At 36.2% G+C, this 21,068-nt stretch overlaps 1 protein-coding gene and 1 pseudogene across 1 annotated transcript; both read left to right on the plus strand.

The window, feature by feature from the left end:
* The first annotated feature begins 609 nt into the window (after window positions 1-609).
* Window positions 610-6,788, plus strand: LOC121330645 (DEP domain-containing protein 1A-like). Its single transcript, XM_041277299.1, is given in 10 exon segments — window positions 610-749; window positions 899-1,023; window positions 1,111-1,241; window positions 2,145-2,192; window positions 2,311-2,448; window positions 4,373-4,545; window positions 5,069-5,245; window positions 5,613-5,762; window positions 5,764-5,805; window positions 6,052-6,788. Coding segments are annotated over 10 exon segments (1,188 nt in total). The 5' UTR covers window positions 610-689; the 3' UTR covers window positions 6,196-6,788.
* Window positions 6,789-11,433: 4,645 nt separating this feature from the next.
* Window positions 11,434-19,394, plus strand: LOC121330703 (annotated as a pseudogene).
* The last annotated feature ends 1,674 nt before the right edge of the window (window positions 19,395-21,068 follow it).

The raw sequence follows: 21,068 nt of genomic DNA on the forward strand, positions 1-21,068 counted from the left end.
AAAAAAAGAACTCTTTCTCAATTACTTTAGTGGCGACCACTAACAACCCCTTTTAAATGTCTCAAGTTATTTATTTATTTATGTATTTTTTTCCCCTAGATGGATATTCCAAGAAATGTCTTACAACTACTTCAATAAGTACAAAATGCATAAGAATATAATTTTTAAAAGTTATGGCTGGCTACAAAGTTTTAGTGTAATTTTTATTAGGTGTAATTCAGTTGTTTAACTAAATGTGCAAATGGGAATTTACTTCCAGAATGTATAGACTTTAAGTTTAATATTACTGTATGCTATGATTAATATGGTGACTCTGTACTCTCTTGGTAATGCTCTTCAGTTTTCAACCAAGAATAACAAAAGTTAATTTCAAATCATACATTTTTCCACTGAGATTTAATGTAGGTTTTCAGACAGTACAAAGGTCAGTCATGCTCAATGCAAAAGTAATTTCAATTAAAATTAAAAAGAACATAGAATAAGTTCAAACAGTTTAGTTATGACAAACCATTTTATATTTTTATAATGGTCTTGAATCAAAAGAATGAAAAGACATTTTGCATTTTTTCCCTTGATATGCTGTACCTTCTGCTTGATCATTAGGTTTCCTCCAACATCACCCTTGAAGGCAATTTCAAATCACCCCCTGCTTGCAAGAAAGAAAAGTGTAAATGGTTTAAAGGATAAAGATGGCTTTTAAATTCCCTCACCTGAACAGAAGAAGCTCAAAGAAGGATGTGGAACTCCGGGTAAGAGTCTACAAAACCATTGTTGTTGGTCAAGTGATGCATTATAATGCATGTTTCGGTTTACTTCTGTCTAAGAACATCTAAGTTGTATTTTCTTATTGTTGAAGGTGCATTGCAGTAAACCTTCTATCACTGTAATATCATTGTAGGAAAATACAGAGCCAGTAAGTAAAATAGAGCCAATGAAAGTCCCTGAAAAGGTGCCACAAGTGCACAGAAGAGAGATTACACAGGAGGATGTAGATGATGTTTGGAGAAATATTACTCTAACACAGTATGTTGAAACACTTTTTTTTTTTATATGTGGTAGTTGTTGCAGATTAACCACTGGTTGATGTTTACTGTATTTATTTTCCTTTAGTTTGCAGAAAACTTTGGGTCTGACCTCACTGGAAGAGATCCTAGACCAAGCACAAGTTAACCCTCATCACATTGTCTACAACATGACTAACGTCAACAAGCATGGAGTTGTGACGTTACAGGACAAATCGGGTAAGATGAGGTTTTTGCTGTCTTCTTGATTGTTTTAATATTATTGAAAACGTGTACATCTGTGTATGTAGAACTTGAGTGTGTTTTTGTAAATAAATATAAGTTGCATTCTTTTCAGAAAAAGGATTTTATTAGTCAGTTTTAATCTATTTATGGATATCTGAAACTTTTTTTTTGGTTTGTTTTTTAAACCATGAAAAAGTACTTTGTAATGTGCAAAACTCAGCTCATTTAACTGGAAATTAAAATGATTATATTAATATAATTCAAATAAAGTGAACGTGTGCTGCATCGTTTTGTTAAAATAGCAAATCGGTGACTGATTTTACAATAATTATGTGCCTATAAAAACATCACCACTCACTGTAAACCGCCTGTCGAAAGTGGAAGGCACCTATTGAGCAGCTGCCTTTACTGCAATAAAATGTGGAGGAGTCATTTAAAGAGCAATGCTTTATTCACAGCATGTCAAAATATGACCATTTAGTGTGAGTGCCCCTATGACCCAAACTGCCCCATCAAATCACTGGAGATAATTATATATATTTTGATCAGAAGATTCCAACAAGATCAAACCAGTGTGGGTGATAAATATATACTTGCAGACAATCATGAAAAAAATTAATTGGTAACCATAATGGAGGGTGGGGGTGGATGTTTAAATGCTGTTTTGTACGCTGATTTTTATAGAGACACTCAAGGTGCATCCTGCCCTCTACGTGGAGTGCCTTTACCGGATGCGCCACTCAGGAGCCCCCCAAATTCAATTTTTAACTGTGCTGTAACATTGAAGTATAAAAGCAAGAAGAACTTCCACATTGGGCATTACCAGTCAATTTATTTCAATCTGAAATGCTGAATAAGAAAGTTATAAAAGTCAAAACTGTACTGTGTTTTCTTTAGGGGATCTCCCTCACTGGGTATTATCTGCTATGAAGTGTTTGGCAAACTGTAAGTACCGCTAGTGTTATAAATATTGATATTCACATATATTCTATTATTCTAGCAATACCTTATCAGTTAAGTTGTGTTTAGTATTAATGTTGCTCTTCTGATTTCTCTTTCTTAGGGCCAAAGTACGATACAAGCCAGCCATCTTATCCTGGCTTTGAAAGGGATGTTTTCAAAACAGTTTCGGATTATTTTCTGAATCTTCCTCAACCGCTGCTTGCATTTGAATTCTATGAATTGTTTGTGAATGTCTTGGGTATGTGTATGTATTTTCAATCTCTCTATAGGCCACCCAATATGGTTATATAATATCTGTCCTCTAAACTCCTCTATCCTCCTTGATTAGATTTATTTGACATATAATTTTCTGTTTGCCATAACATCTTGTGAATTTTCAATAGAGCTGTACCCTGAAACTGTCCCCATGCAACACTCCACCTAATGAATGTAATAAATAAATCCATAAGAAAAGCTATATAAAACAAATGTGCTATGTCTTGCATTCCCAGGGGTGACAGGTTAATGGTTACTGTGGTTTACCAGCTTTACTTGGAGAGAGCTCATGTTTGAGAGGTCTATTGAGATCACAAGGGTGCTTTTACTTTGAGTTTTAAAGTCCTTACTATGTGGTAGCTGTCATGCTAAACAACTAGAATACATTAGTTGTAACATTTCATAATAAACCAAGATGCTTTCCAATTTTAATGCAAATGTTTTGAAATACTGTAAATGTGGGTTACTTTAAGATAGCAACCAGCTGACATTTTCCTTCTGCATGTGGTTTTATGACTTTGTTTAAACTAACCATATACTTGTGTGTACTTTTGTTTATTGTATGTACCAGTTGTTTGTAAAATTTTTCACTTAACTTGCTGTGTGTCTTCAAAACTTATTTTATCTTATTTGGTTTTCTGCTAGTTTTATGCGGTTACATCATGGCCCCAAAAACAAGACAAGGAAAACGTAAAAACAAGGATGAACCTTGCTGTCCTAGGCCATCAAAAACACAGAACTTAAGCAATGTTATCGCCTTCAAATCAACTGAATGTTTATTACTGAGTTTAGCCTGTAAAGGTGCTTTAGAGGACAGTCAATCCCCACAGCACGATGAAGTGTTTTCTGAGACAGGAACAAGGGAACAGATGCTGCAGAAGGGCTGTGCAAGGAGAATACAGCAACACAGTGCAGCTAGCAGAAGAGCCAATGATGCAGTGGGAGGTAGCTGTCAAAATCTATCTGCCTTTCCCATACCAGCTAAATTTAGGAAAAGGTGCTATTCTCTGGAAGGCATCATGGATATTTTGGTTGACGTTCCTTCCAGAGACAATTCACAGGGTCTCTTATTCAAGTCTGAAGACAACTTGGCCAGCACAAAGTCTAACCCTGATTCTATGATTGACAGTTCTTCTGATGCTGTCTCCACTGTGTCCTCTATTTCTTCATGTACTAGTGATGGATACCAAAAAGATTTACCATGCAGCGGTCAACCAACCACTACTTGCATGCTGTCTAATGGATTTCAAACTGTAAAACAACCACTAATAAGCAGATCAGCCAGCATTGGCAGTTATCTCGATATTGGCCAACGTAATGAGAGAACCAGTAATTGCTTTAGCATAAATGCTCCTGTGGCAGAAATAACCATGAAACCAAATTTTTCTTCCAACATTGAACTGAGGACACCCAGTTTAGCTGCCTCCAGGACAGATGGCTGTGCCGGCTCTAAATATGCAGCTATTAACAGATGATGTCTAAGCACTGTGGAACTTTCTAGAAACTCTTCTACCACTGCATCATCCTTGTCCACTTTTGCACAAAGTGTCAATGCTGATGAAAGTAAGGGTTATGCTTAACACTGCATGCAATGTGGTCTGTTTTTGCTTTCTGTTTGAAGGCTGTGTTTTTTGCTTTTGTGCATTGTGGTTGTTACTTCAAAACAATATTAAGCATGCTGTAATATCACTGAATTTTTACAGTAACATCATTTTCATGAATACTTTTTTTTAAAATATGAAATTCACAGGGTACAGTGAAAACCTAAAGACTTGATGAAGTAGCATAGTTTGATTCTTAGGCATATTACACTTAACTGGGATATATAATTTCATGCAGGTGAAATCCAGTTTGATTTTTTTTTTTTTTCTTTTTGGCAACTTGAGTAAAGATACTTTTATTTCAAGGTCTTTTGCAGCCTCAGTTGGAAAGGGTTGCAATTGAAGCACTGCAACTGTGCACCCTTTTACTACCTCCAGCCAACCGACGTAAGCTCCAGCTGCTGATGCGGATGATATCTCGAATGAGCCAGAATGTAGACATGCCACGGCTTCATGATGCTATTGGAACACGAACTTTGGTGAGGGCATTAGGACCAGGAACCACACAAACCTCAATGATCAGTAGGGATGTCATTTTTTACGTGATATATTGTATCGTAATAGAGGTAATCATTCGTATCGTGATACAAGACCACCAAGTGGTTCTTGAATGAAGAATAAGTTTGTTTTATATGGTTGGTATGAAAAAATACTCTTCCTCATTCATTTTTCACCTTTTAACAAAATAGTCTATCATTACATGTTCATTTGATTGTATTATTCGTCTTACATTCATTTGATTGTTTTGTTCCTTTTCAAGTAGCCTTTTGTGTATCAGGATACATATCATATCATGACCTGCATACAGCGGTACATATCCTATTGCAACATTTGCATGTTGTTTCACTGGTGTATCATTATACCCTTGATTGCAAGGCTGCACAATTTGATGGCAGATGGGAGAAGGAGTACCACAAATCAAGTTAGCATTTCTTCAGAGGTATTCATTTTGCAATTCATTTTCTTGTGCAATCTGACCACAAGGTGCCACTAACTTTTCAGATGGTGCAGACATTCTCACGTTGTGTATTATGCTGTGAAGAGGAAATTGACCTTGATGAGCTCTTGGCAACAAGATTGGTTTCTTTCTTAACGGACCACCACCAGGAGATTCTTCAAGTTCCTGTTTACCTGCGAAATGCGGTTCAGGACCATATCGACTACCTCAAGAAAGTTCAGGTAGGGAATAATAGTATTTTCTTGCAGCAACTAGTCCTGGCACAGAATATCTGAATCACAATTTATAATTCATAAACACACATTGTTTATACAGTAGTTTTTAATGAAGAGTTCATTTACCTAAAATGTGTGAATAGTTCTGAACTGCAAAAATTTCATAGAACTTTTTCTTTACGAGGTGGCCCTAATGCAAAAACTGCACAACTAGTTCTGATCAAATTTACTGCAGCATATTGACACCCTAAAATGTTAAAATAGTATTTTCAAAATATTAATGCTTGTTTCAGAGCCTCAATTAATCTGCTGTTTTATTTCAAAGAAATATGCAACTCCGTGTTAAGTGTTTTTGTGTTGGTTTGATTTTAAGACTACGTATCCAGGAACAGGTGTGAGCGGCAACGCCACCTTGCCAATGTACTTCTTCTGCAGACAGATAAGCACCCAGGAATTTGAGCAACAGAAGTTATCTGCCTCCCAATCTGACCTAGCTGATTTGCTGGAAAGTCTCCTCAAAGATAAAAAAACTCTCTATTAAGGACAAAAAGAAGAAGCTTAAGAAGGTAAGGAAAAAAAAAAATCGATTAATATAATTGTAATCCGGTAAACTGGATTAACCCCACCACCCTCTAAGCATTAATTGATGATTTTATTTATTTTACTTCGGTGTTTAAATAGGGGTCCAAAATTGAGAATAGTGAGTTATTTTTTAGATTTGGCTTAGTGTGGTTTGGACTGATGTTGGTATAAGCATGTTAAAGAATATGTTAATTTTCCCAATTATTAACCAATACTTGTCATCTTGCTAGTTTCAGAAAGAATATCCAGAAATCTACCACAATCGTTTCCCGACCACAGAAAGTGAAGCCCAGCTTTTTGTTGACAAACCAAAGATCAAGCCTCCAATGCTGATAGCTATGAAGAAGCCCAAAATACTTGGCATGCGAAACTGAAGGTTGACTGTTTGAAAGAAAAATCTATTCCTGAGGAATAGACCCCTTTACAGCGGGGGGGAAAAAAATGGATATTGTGATAAACTGTACTGTACAGTGGAAATCCTAGAACAGGTGCAGATTACTTGAGGATCAAGACTAGAGGCAATTTTTGATTTCCTTATTTAATCTAATTTTTAATCTTATGTGTTTTGAGTTTTTTTATTTTTATTTAATGTGCTTGTCTTTACAGCAAAGGCTTGCTTGCTTTGTAGATATTGTCTAGTAGAAAATATTGTGGACTATATTCACCATTGCAGTTAGTCTGAGGGGAGCAAAGCCCACTAAGTGCATTAACCAACCAACCAACCAATTAATAGGCGAAAGTTACATGATTTCCCTTTCTTACATATTGAATTTGCACTTTTTATCTATTTTGTACCTGGTTGTATTTAAAATGTTTTGATGGGGGTTTTTTTTGCACCATTACTTCATGTCTGGGGTGTATATTTCTAAACTTTATGCTGTGTATTCACATGGAAGCAATCATTGTATAGATGGTAGTGGACTCCTCAGCTAACCATTGTTTTATTTTCAGCCCCTCATTTTGTTATCCAAACCCTTTGAATATATATATATATATATATATATATATATATATATATATATATATATATATATATATATATATATATATATATATATATATATATATATATATATATATATATATATATATATATATATATATATATATATTATATATATATATAGATAATCACCTTATAACGAATATTGATATTTTTGTTTGTGAAAACAACTTTACTAATTTGAAGTGTCACCGGTTTAGTTATACTGCGTTGTGGCACCTTTTACTTCTGTCCTCTGGTGTGTGTTAAACGTCCACGGAGTTTATTGGTGTCGCGAAATGTGCAGTGGCCAAATCAATGTTGTATTGTACCGTGGAAAATGAAGGAAGGAGACACACACAATTTGCAGGTGCTCAAATCCACAGTTTATTGGAACGATTATTCCCATCCCCTATTAGCCTGGGCAACACCAAAAACAACAAACAGTCTTGCACTCTTGCAGCAGCACATTCACACAGCAGCTTGGCTCACTTTTAACACAGCGTGTTTTTTGGAGTCAATCATACCAAGAAAACCTTTTTAGTTTTTCTTCATCTTTTAGCCATCCACCCAATGTCGATTTTGCAACATTTATATCTTTTGAAACTGCTGCTTAAGTTTCACCTTTTCTTACTCTGTCCACTGCATCGAGTTTCAATTTAACAGAGAAAGATTTCGTTTTTTTGCTGTCTGCCATGCTTCGGACTGTAGCTCTAGAACATGCACCCAATGTTTGCAAGTCAGATCGCATTATAAGGGAAATGGGAGCCACGACCTTACTGCGTTATAACCGATTCTGCGCTATAACAGGTCACGTTATAACGGGGTAGCAGTGTGTGTATAAAATTCAAAAAACACAGTATGTCTAATTATGTTGCAGATTTGTGCAAAACTGAAACTTCCTAAGCTGCTATTTAAAACAGCCGTGTCTTTCGAGCGTTGCGCGCATATATATATATATATATATATATATATATATATATATATATAAATATAATTTTTGTATTCAACACTTTAAGAGTGAATAGCTTTTTCATGAGCACAGCCGTACATACACATTACACAAACTAGACCAAAACTAGTTTCCCATGTTTGACAGGCTGACAATTTGCACAATTGTCTGTATTTGTATATAAAATGTTAAATCATTCATTTTAAAGTATCCCAGACATGTTTTAGGTTTTTTGTTTTTGACCCTGCTTGTCACTGTCTGTCTTTACAGCCACAAATGTACAAAAAAAAAGGATATGAACAATGGGATAAAAATTAAATATATATTTCAATAAGCTAGTGTTAGATTTTTCTGTAAGCAGCTACATCGTGTGATACAAACTCGCCTGATAAAGGTGCATATGGTGTGCAGGATGAGTTTGACAGGGGAATGCACATTTGCATTCCACAGGGAGTGTCACAGGCAATGGTGCTCCTGCTGCTTAGAAAGGAAAAAGTAGCCAGCAGAGAAAAAGGCTTATAGAAGGGGAAAACTAATCAAAATCACCCCACAATTTGCCCATGGATTTCAAGCCAACCCAACACATATCACAATGAGACACAGTGACAACCAATACTCCTCCACTGTATAGGAGTGGAGACAGACTGCTCTTTGCAAACTGTCATGTAGCTGTTTTTGTGTTTGCCTACGTTTGCTCTCATGGCACCAAGTGTCTTTCCAACAACTGTCTTTTCTTTGTAATGCTGCAGATCAATGTTTTATTTTCTACCCTGCTGTAGGGTATCTCTTATATTGAATATTTTGATATTAAATATAAGAATTGCCAATTGGGTAGTTGTAGGGTGATGTTTACCACCTGCCCAATATACCGGTCATCTTGGCATTTTCCTGATTTGCTTCAAAACGGTTCTGGATGAGGATCCCATTTAAAAAAATTACTGCTGGATCTTACATTATTTTCAGTTATGTTATTATGGCTTTGTACGATATAATGTACAGTGCTTTGTATCATATTTGTTACAGGCAAGTGGTTAAGAACTTGAAGAGAAATAGTAATCTCTACTTTGGATTTGTGTTAATCCATTGAAATGCTGCGTTCACCATTAGTAACCCTCTGTCCCTTTCCCAGGAGCACTTGTACACACAATACAGTCATTGCTAATGTTAAAATATTTCTGCATCAATTTATTATTCTGGTGTTTTTTGCAGTAGTATTAGTCTCATAAACATTTTTATATAACAATTACACTGCAACTGTAACCTTCCACTCCCTGTTCTTTTATTTCACATACACACACACACACTTGATTTTAGATTTTTATAGGTGAACCTGCTCTTTTTCCAACTTGTGTTGGAAATTGTATCAGGAAATCATCCAAGGTGCACCATAATAGTAAATCACAGGCAATGTGTATAATTTGCCATGAAGTATGAAAGTAATGTTCATTGGCTTTCATTTGCAGGCTTTGATTGAATATCTACTGAACACCTCATTGCATTTTTACTTTCATGATGAAATGGAACAATTGTCACTGAAAATGAGTGCATTACTTTTTTTTTTCCTGATCAAAAAAAGATTGTTATAAAACATGAATGATATTATCCCAACTAAGTTATGATTGAGACATTCTAAACATGCAAACCATGTTTGAAAAAGGTTATAAAAATGAAGATTTTTATAAAATGTGTCTCCAAAAATTCTAAAAACACAGTATGTAGTATGTTGCTGATTCGTGCCAAGCAGTCAGTTTCTATTGAAAGCAAAGCTGAAACTTATAAAGCTGCTATTAAAAACAGCCATGTATTTCAAGCTCTCTCAATCTCCATATACAATCTCATATATATATATATATATATATATATATATATATATATATATATATAAATATAATTTTTTTTTTTTTTTTTCAACACTATAGAGTGAATAGCTCTAGGAGGCTGTGTGGTCCAGTGGTTAAAGAAACAGGCTTGTAACCAGGAGGTCCCAGAGTCAAATCCCAGCTCAATCACTGACCCATTCTGTGACCCTGAGCAAGTCACTTAACCTCCTTGTGCTCCGTTTTTTGGGTGAAACGTTGTAAGTGACTGCAGCTGATGCATAGTTCACACACCCTAGTCTTGTATCTTGTAAAGTGCTTTGTGATGGTGGTCCACTATGAAAGGCGCAGTATAAAAAGTCAATTTTTTTATTTTATTGTGAATAGTTTACAATGTATGGATTTATTTTCTCCAAAGAGCACCTCAGTATCAATATACTTAATGCTAGAATGAGTTGTGAGTCTTGATACTGCCATCTAGTAAGAATTATGGAAATACATCATTGTGCACAATAGTTATCTTACCCCTGTTGCAGGGCAAGATTCATGTCAAGTGGAAGAATTAAAATAATAAAGAATGGGTACTTGGGGCTGAATATCATGCAAGCTTGATAACATGAGACAAAATGAACAGATTTCCAACTAGCATAATGTCCTAAACATAACAAAAGGTCCTAAACATAACAAAGACATTTGCTCAACAATAAGAATTCATGCCTGTCCACTCGCTAAAGATTGTCAAAAGAAAGGAAACAAAAAGCTGGTTAATGGAATTGCTGTCTGACCCTTTCATCTGACCTTAACAAATACATACAATTTGGAGTACAATGGGTTAATTTAAACAGAAAAGCAGCCCTACTGATGATGAGTGAAGTATTACTATTTATATTCTCTGTCGTTTCAAAATTAATCTTCAACCACCAAAAAGGTTAAATAAGAAAGAAGAACTAATATATTTTCAATTGAATGCCACAATTTAATTTAATTCAATTTAATGTGACAGCAAATTCACAAGGTATTAAAATTGTTCTATAGAAGGAAGCTGGCATGGAAATGTTCTTCAAAATGGTCTGTACAGCATTCAGCACTTTTGTTTCTCCTGAAACCCCAGGAATATAAACACACCTGACAACCAATCAGATGTCTCACCTACTGTGACAGAGAGAGGCATTGTTGTGCTCTTCTGTCTTCTGATTGGCTCCTTTCACTCATTAAGATTGTGAACAGGACATGGAACCCCCAATATAAAAAACATAAAATGCCCACACAGGCAGATTTCTCTACCAGTCTTCAGAGCAAGTGTGTGCAGCGTGAAAATAGTAAAATGTGTAGCCGGTGAGTTCGTTAACCTTCCTTGTACTAATCTGCCAACTTTTATGGGTACTATACAAATGTCTGTGGCTAAATACAAACCTTACTAAAAATATACCCAAGTTTTACTCCAGTGAACTAAGTATAATGACTTGTTTTGGTTACAGCAGTTTTGCAATGCAGTACCATTACTGCAAAAGGACTACAATACAACACTGCAGTTCTTCTCCACATTTGCTGTTAAGGAATTATTTAAGATCATAATAGATGGCTTCTAATATATATATAATTATAATGCAGAGTAACATAAGGACACTCAAGTTGTTATTTTTCATTTTGTAACATTATCTTTTTTGTATTCTTAACTTAAGATAAGGTAAAACTGCAAATAGTCTACAGGTTTAAAGACAATAATATATGGCTCAGGGGTCACCTGTTGGAATAACTCATTTGAAATCAGCCTGTAGCAACTCGTTCACATGAACTGTATAGAGTATGGAGAGGAGACACAATGATTATAAAGCTCTAAAATGCCAATGTGTTTTTATACACTTGCAGAATTGAACATCCTGCTGGTGACTGCAAGAAGATATTTGAGACTGGAGGAGCTTGCTGAGCCGTTGTCTTCCATTGTCCATGTGCTGCAGTGGAATAGAGTGGAAACCAATGTTATAATGTATTATTTACTGCTTCACGTGTAGCCTTCAGCCCTACAGGAGATAGGTGATGTTTTTTTAAGGGCTGTTAGTACAACACATCTGTTTACTGTTGTGCATCTTTAAAAATTATAAAACATGCAGGAACTATGTGTCAATTCCATTTAATGGAATTCCTGGTCTGAACGGAATTAACATTATGGTGGAGTCACAGCTAATACTAAGTATAGCTATAGGACATCATAAAGTGTATTCAGGTCTTTGTCATATGCACTATAAGGCCCCTGCTTCATGGTTTTGTATACAGGCAGGTAGACAGTACTGTATGCAGCTATGCTATATGTATGTATGTTTTTCTTTCAGGAGTAATTCCTCCCTCCAGGCTGGGGCCTGGTCTCTTCGAGATCAGTGAGGAGCAGTTCTATCATCTGTTTGATGGACAGGCCCTGTTTCACAAGTTTGATTTAAAAAACGGAGCAGTCACCTACCACCGAAAGTAAGTAAAGCAAAGGTCCCACCAGTACTGCTACCAAAGGGTGAAGATCATAAAGTCATTTGGCCACTGCAGCGCTATGATATTTGGCATGTGCTACCACTGGTATTGCATTAAAGTTATTGTGCCTAATAAAATAACTCCAGAAATCTTACCTGTTTTGTTCTTCTGTTAGCTACATGGGCCTCAAATGTGCAGTTTCTTGTTTATTTTGTGTTTTCTGGAATTGTCATCACAGTTATTAGAAATTCAACAATGTGATTACAAAGCTGTAAAGCAATAAAACAAACAGCTTTCAGTAGAGCTGAGTCTGGATCAAATTATCCTGTTTGCAAGCTAAGAAAGGCTCCCTGTTTTCCAGGAGAGAAAGATGTTTCCTTCCTTTAAACATAAAACTTTTACAATTTTACAAAATACAGGATGTGGCCGTTCTGAGTAAACCCTGCCCAGGGTTGCGATCGATATGGCTTTCTTATTAACTGCTGAATGTTAAATAAACATTTTCCTGCCACTGCTTAAATAGGAGTTTATCAACCTTGAAGTTCAGAAAGAAACACAGAAATTATTCCAAATGGTGTTGTTACTCACTTACATAATAGTATAAATTGTGTAACGCCTTGTAAAAAAATCACACCTTTTAAATGTTAACCCTCTGCTGTGTGTGTATCTTTCAGATTTCTCCAAACTGATGCCTATGTGACAGCAATGACTGAGAACAGGATTCTCAAGACTGAGTATGGCACCTTTGCTTTCCCTGACCCATGCAAGAACATCTTTTCCAGGTTAATCCATATATTTGCTTTACCAGCAGAATAGCACAGAAGGCAATGCCTTCCCCAATTCCCTAGTGTTAATCCAACGTCATCCAATCAAAATTAGGCTTCTGGGGCCATGTTTTCCTCAATTATTCAATTACTATTTTTTGAAACGAGAAAAACAAATCATGTTAAGGTTACAAAATGAGAAACAAAATAGAGTCGTTAATAGGACTTGAAATATACGGTTGTTTGGGTCTAGTTTTGTAAAATGAATTGGTGTTTTACCTCTTTCAAAAAATAAATAAAAAACTGAAGTGATCGCTTGGAAAATATGCTTCTGGTGTACACTAAATTTTGAACTTGCATTGACGTAATCGTTAGGGCAAGGAGCGACAGAGGATTACCTCTGGAGGCCTACATTCAAATCTGGCTCAGTTCTTTAGTAAAACCTGTTTTGATGATGGATATTGAATTGTTCCATCACATTCTAACAGGAGCTATCTTACCCCATATTTAAGATCATGCCAGATATACAGTGTTACACATGTTTTTATAATACAAATACATATTTAATTTTGTTTGCCTTAAGTATAATCACAAGACAGGGACACTGTGTTTCCTTGAAGTGAAGACTTGCAATTGTTTTCAATGGACACAGAGACTTGTACCAGGAATACTTCTAATTTTGTCCATACTTTATGCAATGGTGTTATTTTTTTCTGGTGTAGGTTTTTCTCCTATTTTAAAGACATGGAAATGACAGACAACACGCTGGTCAATGTGTACCTTGTAGGGGAAGATTTCTATGCCTGCACAGAAACCAACTACATTAGAAAAGTCAACCCAGAGACTCTGGAAACCATCTCAAAGGTAGCTCCTTTTTCCATATGAGATGACATTTAAAAAGAATGCTGCTGTAGTACTTTTCAGCTAATGCAGACTTGCACCAAATTGTACCACTATTAAACTGCATTTGAATCCTGCCAGTTGTGTTACTGATAGATTTTAATTAAGAGTCCTTGAACTGTATGTAGTGATATATACTTCAACATATTTTCAAAGAGTTTACTCCAGTCTTTAATTAACTCCTCATTTTTAAAAGAAAAAAAAAACACCTTTTGGTTTTACATAATTAGGATCAAAGATCCAAGTAATGTAATCACATATCTCTGAAGCACGCTCAACCTCTCAAGCTGTTTTTTTCAGTTTTGCAAATTAATGTTGAATTTTCATCTTTCAAAGTAAGAGACAGTAAACACCTTGAAAACGTGGCCCATAAAAATCTAAATACGCTCTTAAATTCGCTCTACAGTGATCCTCACAAATGAAATAAACAGAGCAGAGCATGTCGTATTGTGTTTGTTTGTTTGTTTCTCCATCTATGGAGTGGCTGCTCATAACCACACTGAGAACGATGGCACTGTGTATAATATTGGATACTGCTTTGGGAAAATCTAATCAAGATACCACCCACCCAGAAATGTCTGCTTTTGTTAACAGCCCTGCCACATAGAGGGTGGAGCATTTGAAAAAAGGAAATTGTAATAAGATCATTTATTACACATTAATTCGCTGGGTTTCTTGAAAGCTATTGTTTTCCGTGCTACCTGCTGATGTTAACAAACAAGTAATAGAAGATTATAGAGTGGCAAACCAAATTTATTTTCTTAACACATAGCAATATCAATATTATCACTGCCACACATTCCCCTTTCTTCTGTTTAAAATGTTTTTGTTCTTTGCTTACATTTTATACTTCAATTTGGAATATGCAGATATTTCTAAAACAAAGCTCTACATGAACAGTTGTTGCTGTTGCTTCCTGGTACCTAATCACTTGTGTTGTGGTACAAACTCACTCCAGTGGTAAAGCCGCAATCAAACCATGTGACCTACAGCAAAGGTTCCAGAATTCAGCAGTAATATCTATATAGCCTTGTGTTTGAAATATCTGCCTATCCTGAATAAATGTAAAGAAACAAGAAAGAACCAAAAGAATCTCAGAACAGTAAAAACACAGTAATACCCAGTAATGGTGTATCTCTAATAATAATAATTAGAACTCCTTTAGGTTATGTTTGAGCAACGACATACAGCCAAGGCAGTTTAATGAGGAAGCAGCCTCTTTTAAAAACTGAAAGCTTCTCTTATTGGACAGACAAAGTGGATCCACTGGAGAGGATGAAGGTGGTTGGGCAGTTTCCGTGCAGTGACAGATTCAAGCCCTCTTATGTGCACAGGTTAGTTTGTTAAATGTTGATAAGCTGTCTATCTTGCCAGGCAGGTAATGAGTTACTAAACGCATTTAACTTTCTTTTAGTTTTTACTCAAAAAAAGCATTCATTCAGTATTATTATCTTTTTGTATTGAAAACAGCTCCAAATGTTTTTTCAACCCAAGAAACAAAACACATTAGGCGTAAATAATGTTTAATGAATTAATATTACCCATAGTATAATGTATTAATAATAATACAGTAATAATTTGGTATTCAGACAGTATAATGCTGAAAGAGAATGCAAAACAAATCCATTTTATTTTATGAATATATTAAGACAAAAATTTGAAAAATGTGCGAATGCACCATGCTTACTCATTTTTTTTTTTTTTTTTAACAGAAAAGATTTCAATTTCCTTGACCAATTTCTTGTAAAATTTGAATTGGCATTTTGGAGTAAAAGCCTTCATCTGTCTGGGCTGGAATCTCCTATGCAATGCAGACTACTTTAGAAAGAATGCCAGTCCAGATGATTTAGCAGTATTACACACTTCATTGTCCAGGATAATGTGACCTCCTGATGTCTTGTTATGGAAGTGTGGGAACGTGCCACTCGATCACCTGGGAAACACTCAGGCTAGACAGTGGAAAAGAAGGCTGGTTGTAGCTCTTTCTAGTGTGCAAATAAAATGAAAGTACTGTATAGTGTCCAGATTTTCTACAAATACAACCAAAATGCCAGGTGTTATTATTTAATTTGTGGGAAGAAACTATTACTTATTAGGAGGCTGCTTTCCTACAAAAATAAAAATACAAAAATTGTAAAATGAACTGCTCAGCAAACTAATATCGCAATTTAGTATCATTTGTCTTGATTGTTAAATGGGTTTGAATGCCTGGGGTCTCTGAGGGCTCATCTGGTAAAGGCACAACTGTGTGGTGTGCAGGGTGAGTCATACAGTCAGGGGAGCGTAGGGTTGCATCCTGGCTGTGTGAACATTGGCTCTGGCACTCTTGCAAAATTGCCAGGGACTGATTAAAAGAATATCTGTCACAGTACACTTAGCGGAATGTGACAACTGTTTTTTTTTTTTGTTTTTTTTATTCAATTGATCTGTTTAAATTCTTAGTAAAGGTTCCAAGCAAATATTCAGTGCATGTTTGTCTCTTTGATCTATTTCTGTCAGTTAAAACTAAATGAAAAAACTCAGTTCATATTCCAGTAATTTAAGTGATAGCATTATTTACATCCACTGCTGTTCAGATCAATTGATTAGCCCCCCAGATGTGCTGTCAGAAATATTCGTGTTCCTAATATACAAATCTAAATTTTGACTCCTTACATAGTTTTTTAGTTCTTTTACTCCTAGTGCGATAGAAGCTGTGGTATATCAAAGGATGCATCTGCTTGTATTCACAGTTCTGGAATGTTAGAAAACTATTTCGTGCTTGTGGAGACGCCGGTGAAGATCAACCTGCTGAAGTTTTTGTCTGTGTGGTGTATTGGAGGAACCAACTACATAGACTGCTTTGAATCCCATGAAACAGTGGGGGTTAGAAACCATCCTCTCCGAATACCCGCTGTGGTTACACAACCCACTGTGTGTCACTAACTTTACAGATGATTACATTCCAGATACTTTCCTTAGCATTTACTTAATGTCCATGTCTAATGTATTTAACACTTTCTGCATTTCTCTGAAGACATGGTTTCATATAGCTACCAAGAAAACTGGAGAACATCAAAACATTAAGTTTTGAACTTCAGCCATCAATATTTTTCATCACATCAACACATATGAAAAAGACGTGTTTCTGGTTGTGGACTTGTGCACTTGGAAAGGTTAAGGAAAAGTAATGAACGAAGGGGATGTAGTCACTCGTGAAATGTCACTAATACTAGTACACTGTTTAACAATGCATTCTCCATGTTTTAAGTTACTGGGGGGTTGATTTAGTCAATTTATACCCTGCCAGGATAAGCCTCAGCTGGTTTTATTTAGACCATTTCACAGTACCAAAGCACACCATCAACCCCTCTGAAGCAATCCAGGGTGATTCCCCACTGCTGTAAAGTGAACTAAAAAAAATCAGCTGTAATTTATCACGGCAGTGTAAATGCTGATCAGACCTGAACCGTAGACCTGAAACAATGCAAATCAGAATGCAGTTTACTTTTATGCATTTATGAAACTGAACAGCATTATTTTACTCCAGATTATTGCATTTTATATGAGATTCTTACTGTGACGGCAGGTTTTTTTCTATTTTTATGTTTTTCAGTACAGTTAGCTTTGCGGTGCTATACAATTAGTTAAATCTCAGCCTTATGGATTTCGTCTCTTCTAGATTTGAATTTGTGTTAAATTACCTGTGCCTTGCAAACTAAAGAGGACTGGGACGAGGTGAAAAAGAATGCCATGATGGCTCCTCAGCCAGAAGTCAGAAGATACGTTCTCCCTCTGGACGATGATCGGGTAAGATAAAAAACCATCTGCAATAAGTGGACAAGTGTTTTATTAAGGAAAAATATGTTATGTTTGTGTTCTACAGCAAAACATAATCCCATTTTTACTATGTTTGTTATAGCTACATAGTTTTCAGTGTAAGTAAATTACATGGTCTTCATTATTTTTTGGCAGATAAGTGGCCAGATTTCCCCAGATTCTGTTGTATCTGTATTGGCAGGTGACACTGTACCTGTTCATTAAATCACAGAATTGTGGTGGTACACCATTGAGATAATTCACAAACAGTATGCAATGTCTGTATATTTACAGGAGAATATTCTAAACTGACAAATGTATGGAAAATGACCAATAAAAAGCAAACGGACTGTTACAGTTTCACTGCTGCATTTTTACAAAGCGTAGGACACATTATGTCTTGTGTTTCTGCAATAGGTTGAACAGGGCAAGAACCTAATCTGCTTGCCCTACACAACAGCCACTGCCACCATGTCGGCTGACGGGACAATGTGGCTGGAGCCAGACATCCTTTTCTCTGGACCTCAACAAGGTAGGGGTCCCTACAGCGGAAAACCTGCAAACCACACACACACGCCTCATCTCTATTTATCTAAACAGTGGCAGAACTCAATATCCTTATAAACATTCCCATAGCAACATGCAATAAGCATAGGTAAGAAAAGCAAAACTGTAAATTTACAGTGGAAAATTTGTATAAGGGTACTTTCACCCTTGCATTTATTTTACTGTATCTTTATTAGGCTTCCCAGCCAAACAGCTAAGACTCCAGTATAATAATATGATTTGGTTTTAGTTGGCTATTAGCTATTGGGCCAGTGCCTTCAGCATTTAGCATATTATTTCTCAATATTTATACAAACAAAATATGTATTTTCCCCAATTAAAAACATATAGGGTTAGGGTTCCCCCCAAAAAAACAATATAGTTTCATGACAAGCCCAACATATTCTTTAAAACCACTTTATTGAACAGTTTACTTGTTACATTGTAAGAACAGGGTCGCTCTGTATTCCTGTTGTGAGCTGGTAGTCTTGCTGTTTAATTAGCTACTAGAAAGAGATAAATCAATTACAAAAGTGGTAGTCGGCAATATATAAAAAGTGAATAATCAAATCAAAGTGTACAATTATAAAATTAAAACATAAAAAGGAACAAATAAATATGTGAAATATAACGGGGGCATTACTGACCTTGTTATAATCTTAACTATCTTTTAATGAAGACGAAACAAAAGAAGATTTGAATACGAACAATTAACATATTATTTCTCTCTCTGTTGTGTGTGTGGCGAGTTTGCCTGCGCATATGGAGGAGCGAGACTTTTCGACTTAACTTGGCAGGAGAGTGTAGAAATGCAAAACTAGACTTGCCAAAATTATTGGCATAGGCAAAACCAGATTCGCCCAGCATCAATTTTGAACGTTGGGCAAAGCTAGACTCACTGGGGTTGGCCCGAAATTCAATGAAAAAACGGGTTTCCCCCAGTCGTCTTTTTCAAGTTCTGGGCCAATCTAGATTCACCTGACTGGACGTGGGCAAGTGCCAAAAAAAAAAAGTGGTAACTTCGGGTTTTACCCAGAAGGCATTGGCGAAACTAAATTGGCCAGACAAAACTAGACTCGCCAGACCACCGGGTTTCACCCTTAACACATATATAATTACAAAGGATCATTCTGACAAATCTTAACATTGTTTTATGATTTATTATACAGCAAGCAGGCATTGCTCTTCCATTGTTTTCTATCAGGTCTGCTGTTCTCTTATTACCCAATAAATGAATGGCAAATAAAGCCCAGTTGACACTAATAATTGACACCTGTTCTAAAACCACTGCTTACAGATGAAATGCTTAACATGGACGCTCGAGCATTGCTCTCTTTCAGTGGACCACAATTAATATGTCAGACAAACAAATAGTATAATAGTAATAATGGCATAATGACAATAGAACTAGTAACTCAAATACTGGTTTTCTTTAAAAATACTCAAATCCAGAGCTGTACAACCTAAAAGAGTATTACAGATGACCAGTTTAGTTTACTATAACTTAGCATGCTGCATTTTGATGTACTTGCTTCTACTGCAGACTACAGGTTGCCCTGCAGTCTATTCAGACCCTTTAAGAGCTCTGAATGGGATACACCCCATAATCAAAAAGCCCTACTTGTATACCACCCATGTGTAATTTTAAGGTTTATTCCACTGGACCAGCATGGCTTCCTAAGACTCACCTGTTCTTCAGCTGGTTCTTTTCCTTCAGTGCAACCTCAGGCTCCGCCCCCTGTGAGAGCTCTTCTGAGTGGTCAGGACCCACAGCAGCCACCCTGGCATTGGGCCACAGGAAGAAGAAACTGGGATCGAATGACCTTCTGCACTAAAGTGATAAAAACATGCTTAAAAAAAACAAAAAAAAACAGCATCAGTGTTTGCAGGAGCAAGCAGTGATTTGAGCATTAGACAGTTTTAAGTAACGCCCCTTCACAACAGTCTGCCAATGAATGACGGATTCTAGTCAGAGCAGAAGCAGCACAACTGTATTTTTTTTTTCTAATTACTAACCAAGCAGTGAGCTGAGGATACAGATAATAATTGGGCACTCTAAATTGGGGAGAAAACCGGAGTAAAAAATTGGAGACAACTACATTAAAAGAAAAAATAAAATCCATACCACTGCATAGCTTTCCCCTTCATAGCAGCCTCCAATGACCACAGTTATCTTGGGGGTGGAGGCAAGGGCTACAGCTGACATCATGGAGGCTTGGGCCTTTAGTCTGTTAGTGTTGATCTCTGTCTGTGATAGTAAGGAATGACATTACCAACCGGGGTCTCAGTGTAATTGTTTTGTCTAAAAAGGAAAAAAGCCTGGTAAATCTCACCAAACTCATAAGAAAGAAACAACTCAACTACATCAAGTATATCAGTAACACACAGTTCATTCCCCACCAAGGTTATAAATGCAAAATCATAATCACCAAAAACCAAAGGAGGTTGTTTGGCACAGTTTAAAACTCTAGAACCGTGGTTCCCAACCTGTGGTCCGTGAGTAAATTCCAGGTGGTCTGCAAACTCCCAAAATTTGGTTACACAGTTCTCACAAAAAACGTTGTGCTACTGTTAAGCAACAAGAACATCTTTAACCATGTAATATATAATTATAAGACATGTATGCAGTCTGTATTTTTACCCTTTACCTGTTCTTTTATTAAAGGTGTGTTTATAACTCAATATATATTACAGCTCCCTTTGATCCAATACCAAGCATCGCCTTCAAAGCCGCCATTTACTGAAGCTTTTTAATGTGAAACAAATACTAACTAATTAACTTACACATTATGAGGCATGTTTGTTTAGCCAGCATTATTTTAAAATACATCTAGTATTCACTAATCTGTGCTCATTCTTCACTGTTCCGGGAAAAAAAAAACACACTCACACACACACACACACACATAATCTGGCTGTCCCAGCCTTTTCACTCCGCATAAAAGTAATCCCTAGGCAATCGCATTCAGAGCAGCATGTGTGATGCTACAGGCGTCACCACTGACATCATGACAAGAAAAGCAATGGG

This window comes from Polyodon spathula, chromosome 18 (assembly GCF_017654505.1).
Source record: "Polyodon spathula isolate WHYD16114869_AA chromosome 18, ASM1765450v1, whole genome shotgun sequence".
In the NCBI taxonomy this organism is placed as follows: domain Eukaryota; kingdom Metazoa; phylum Chordata; class Actinopteri; order Acipenseriformes; family Polyodontidae; genus Polyodon; species Polyodon spathula.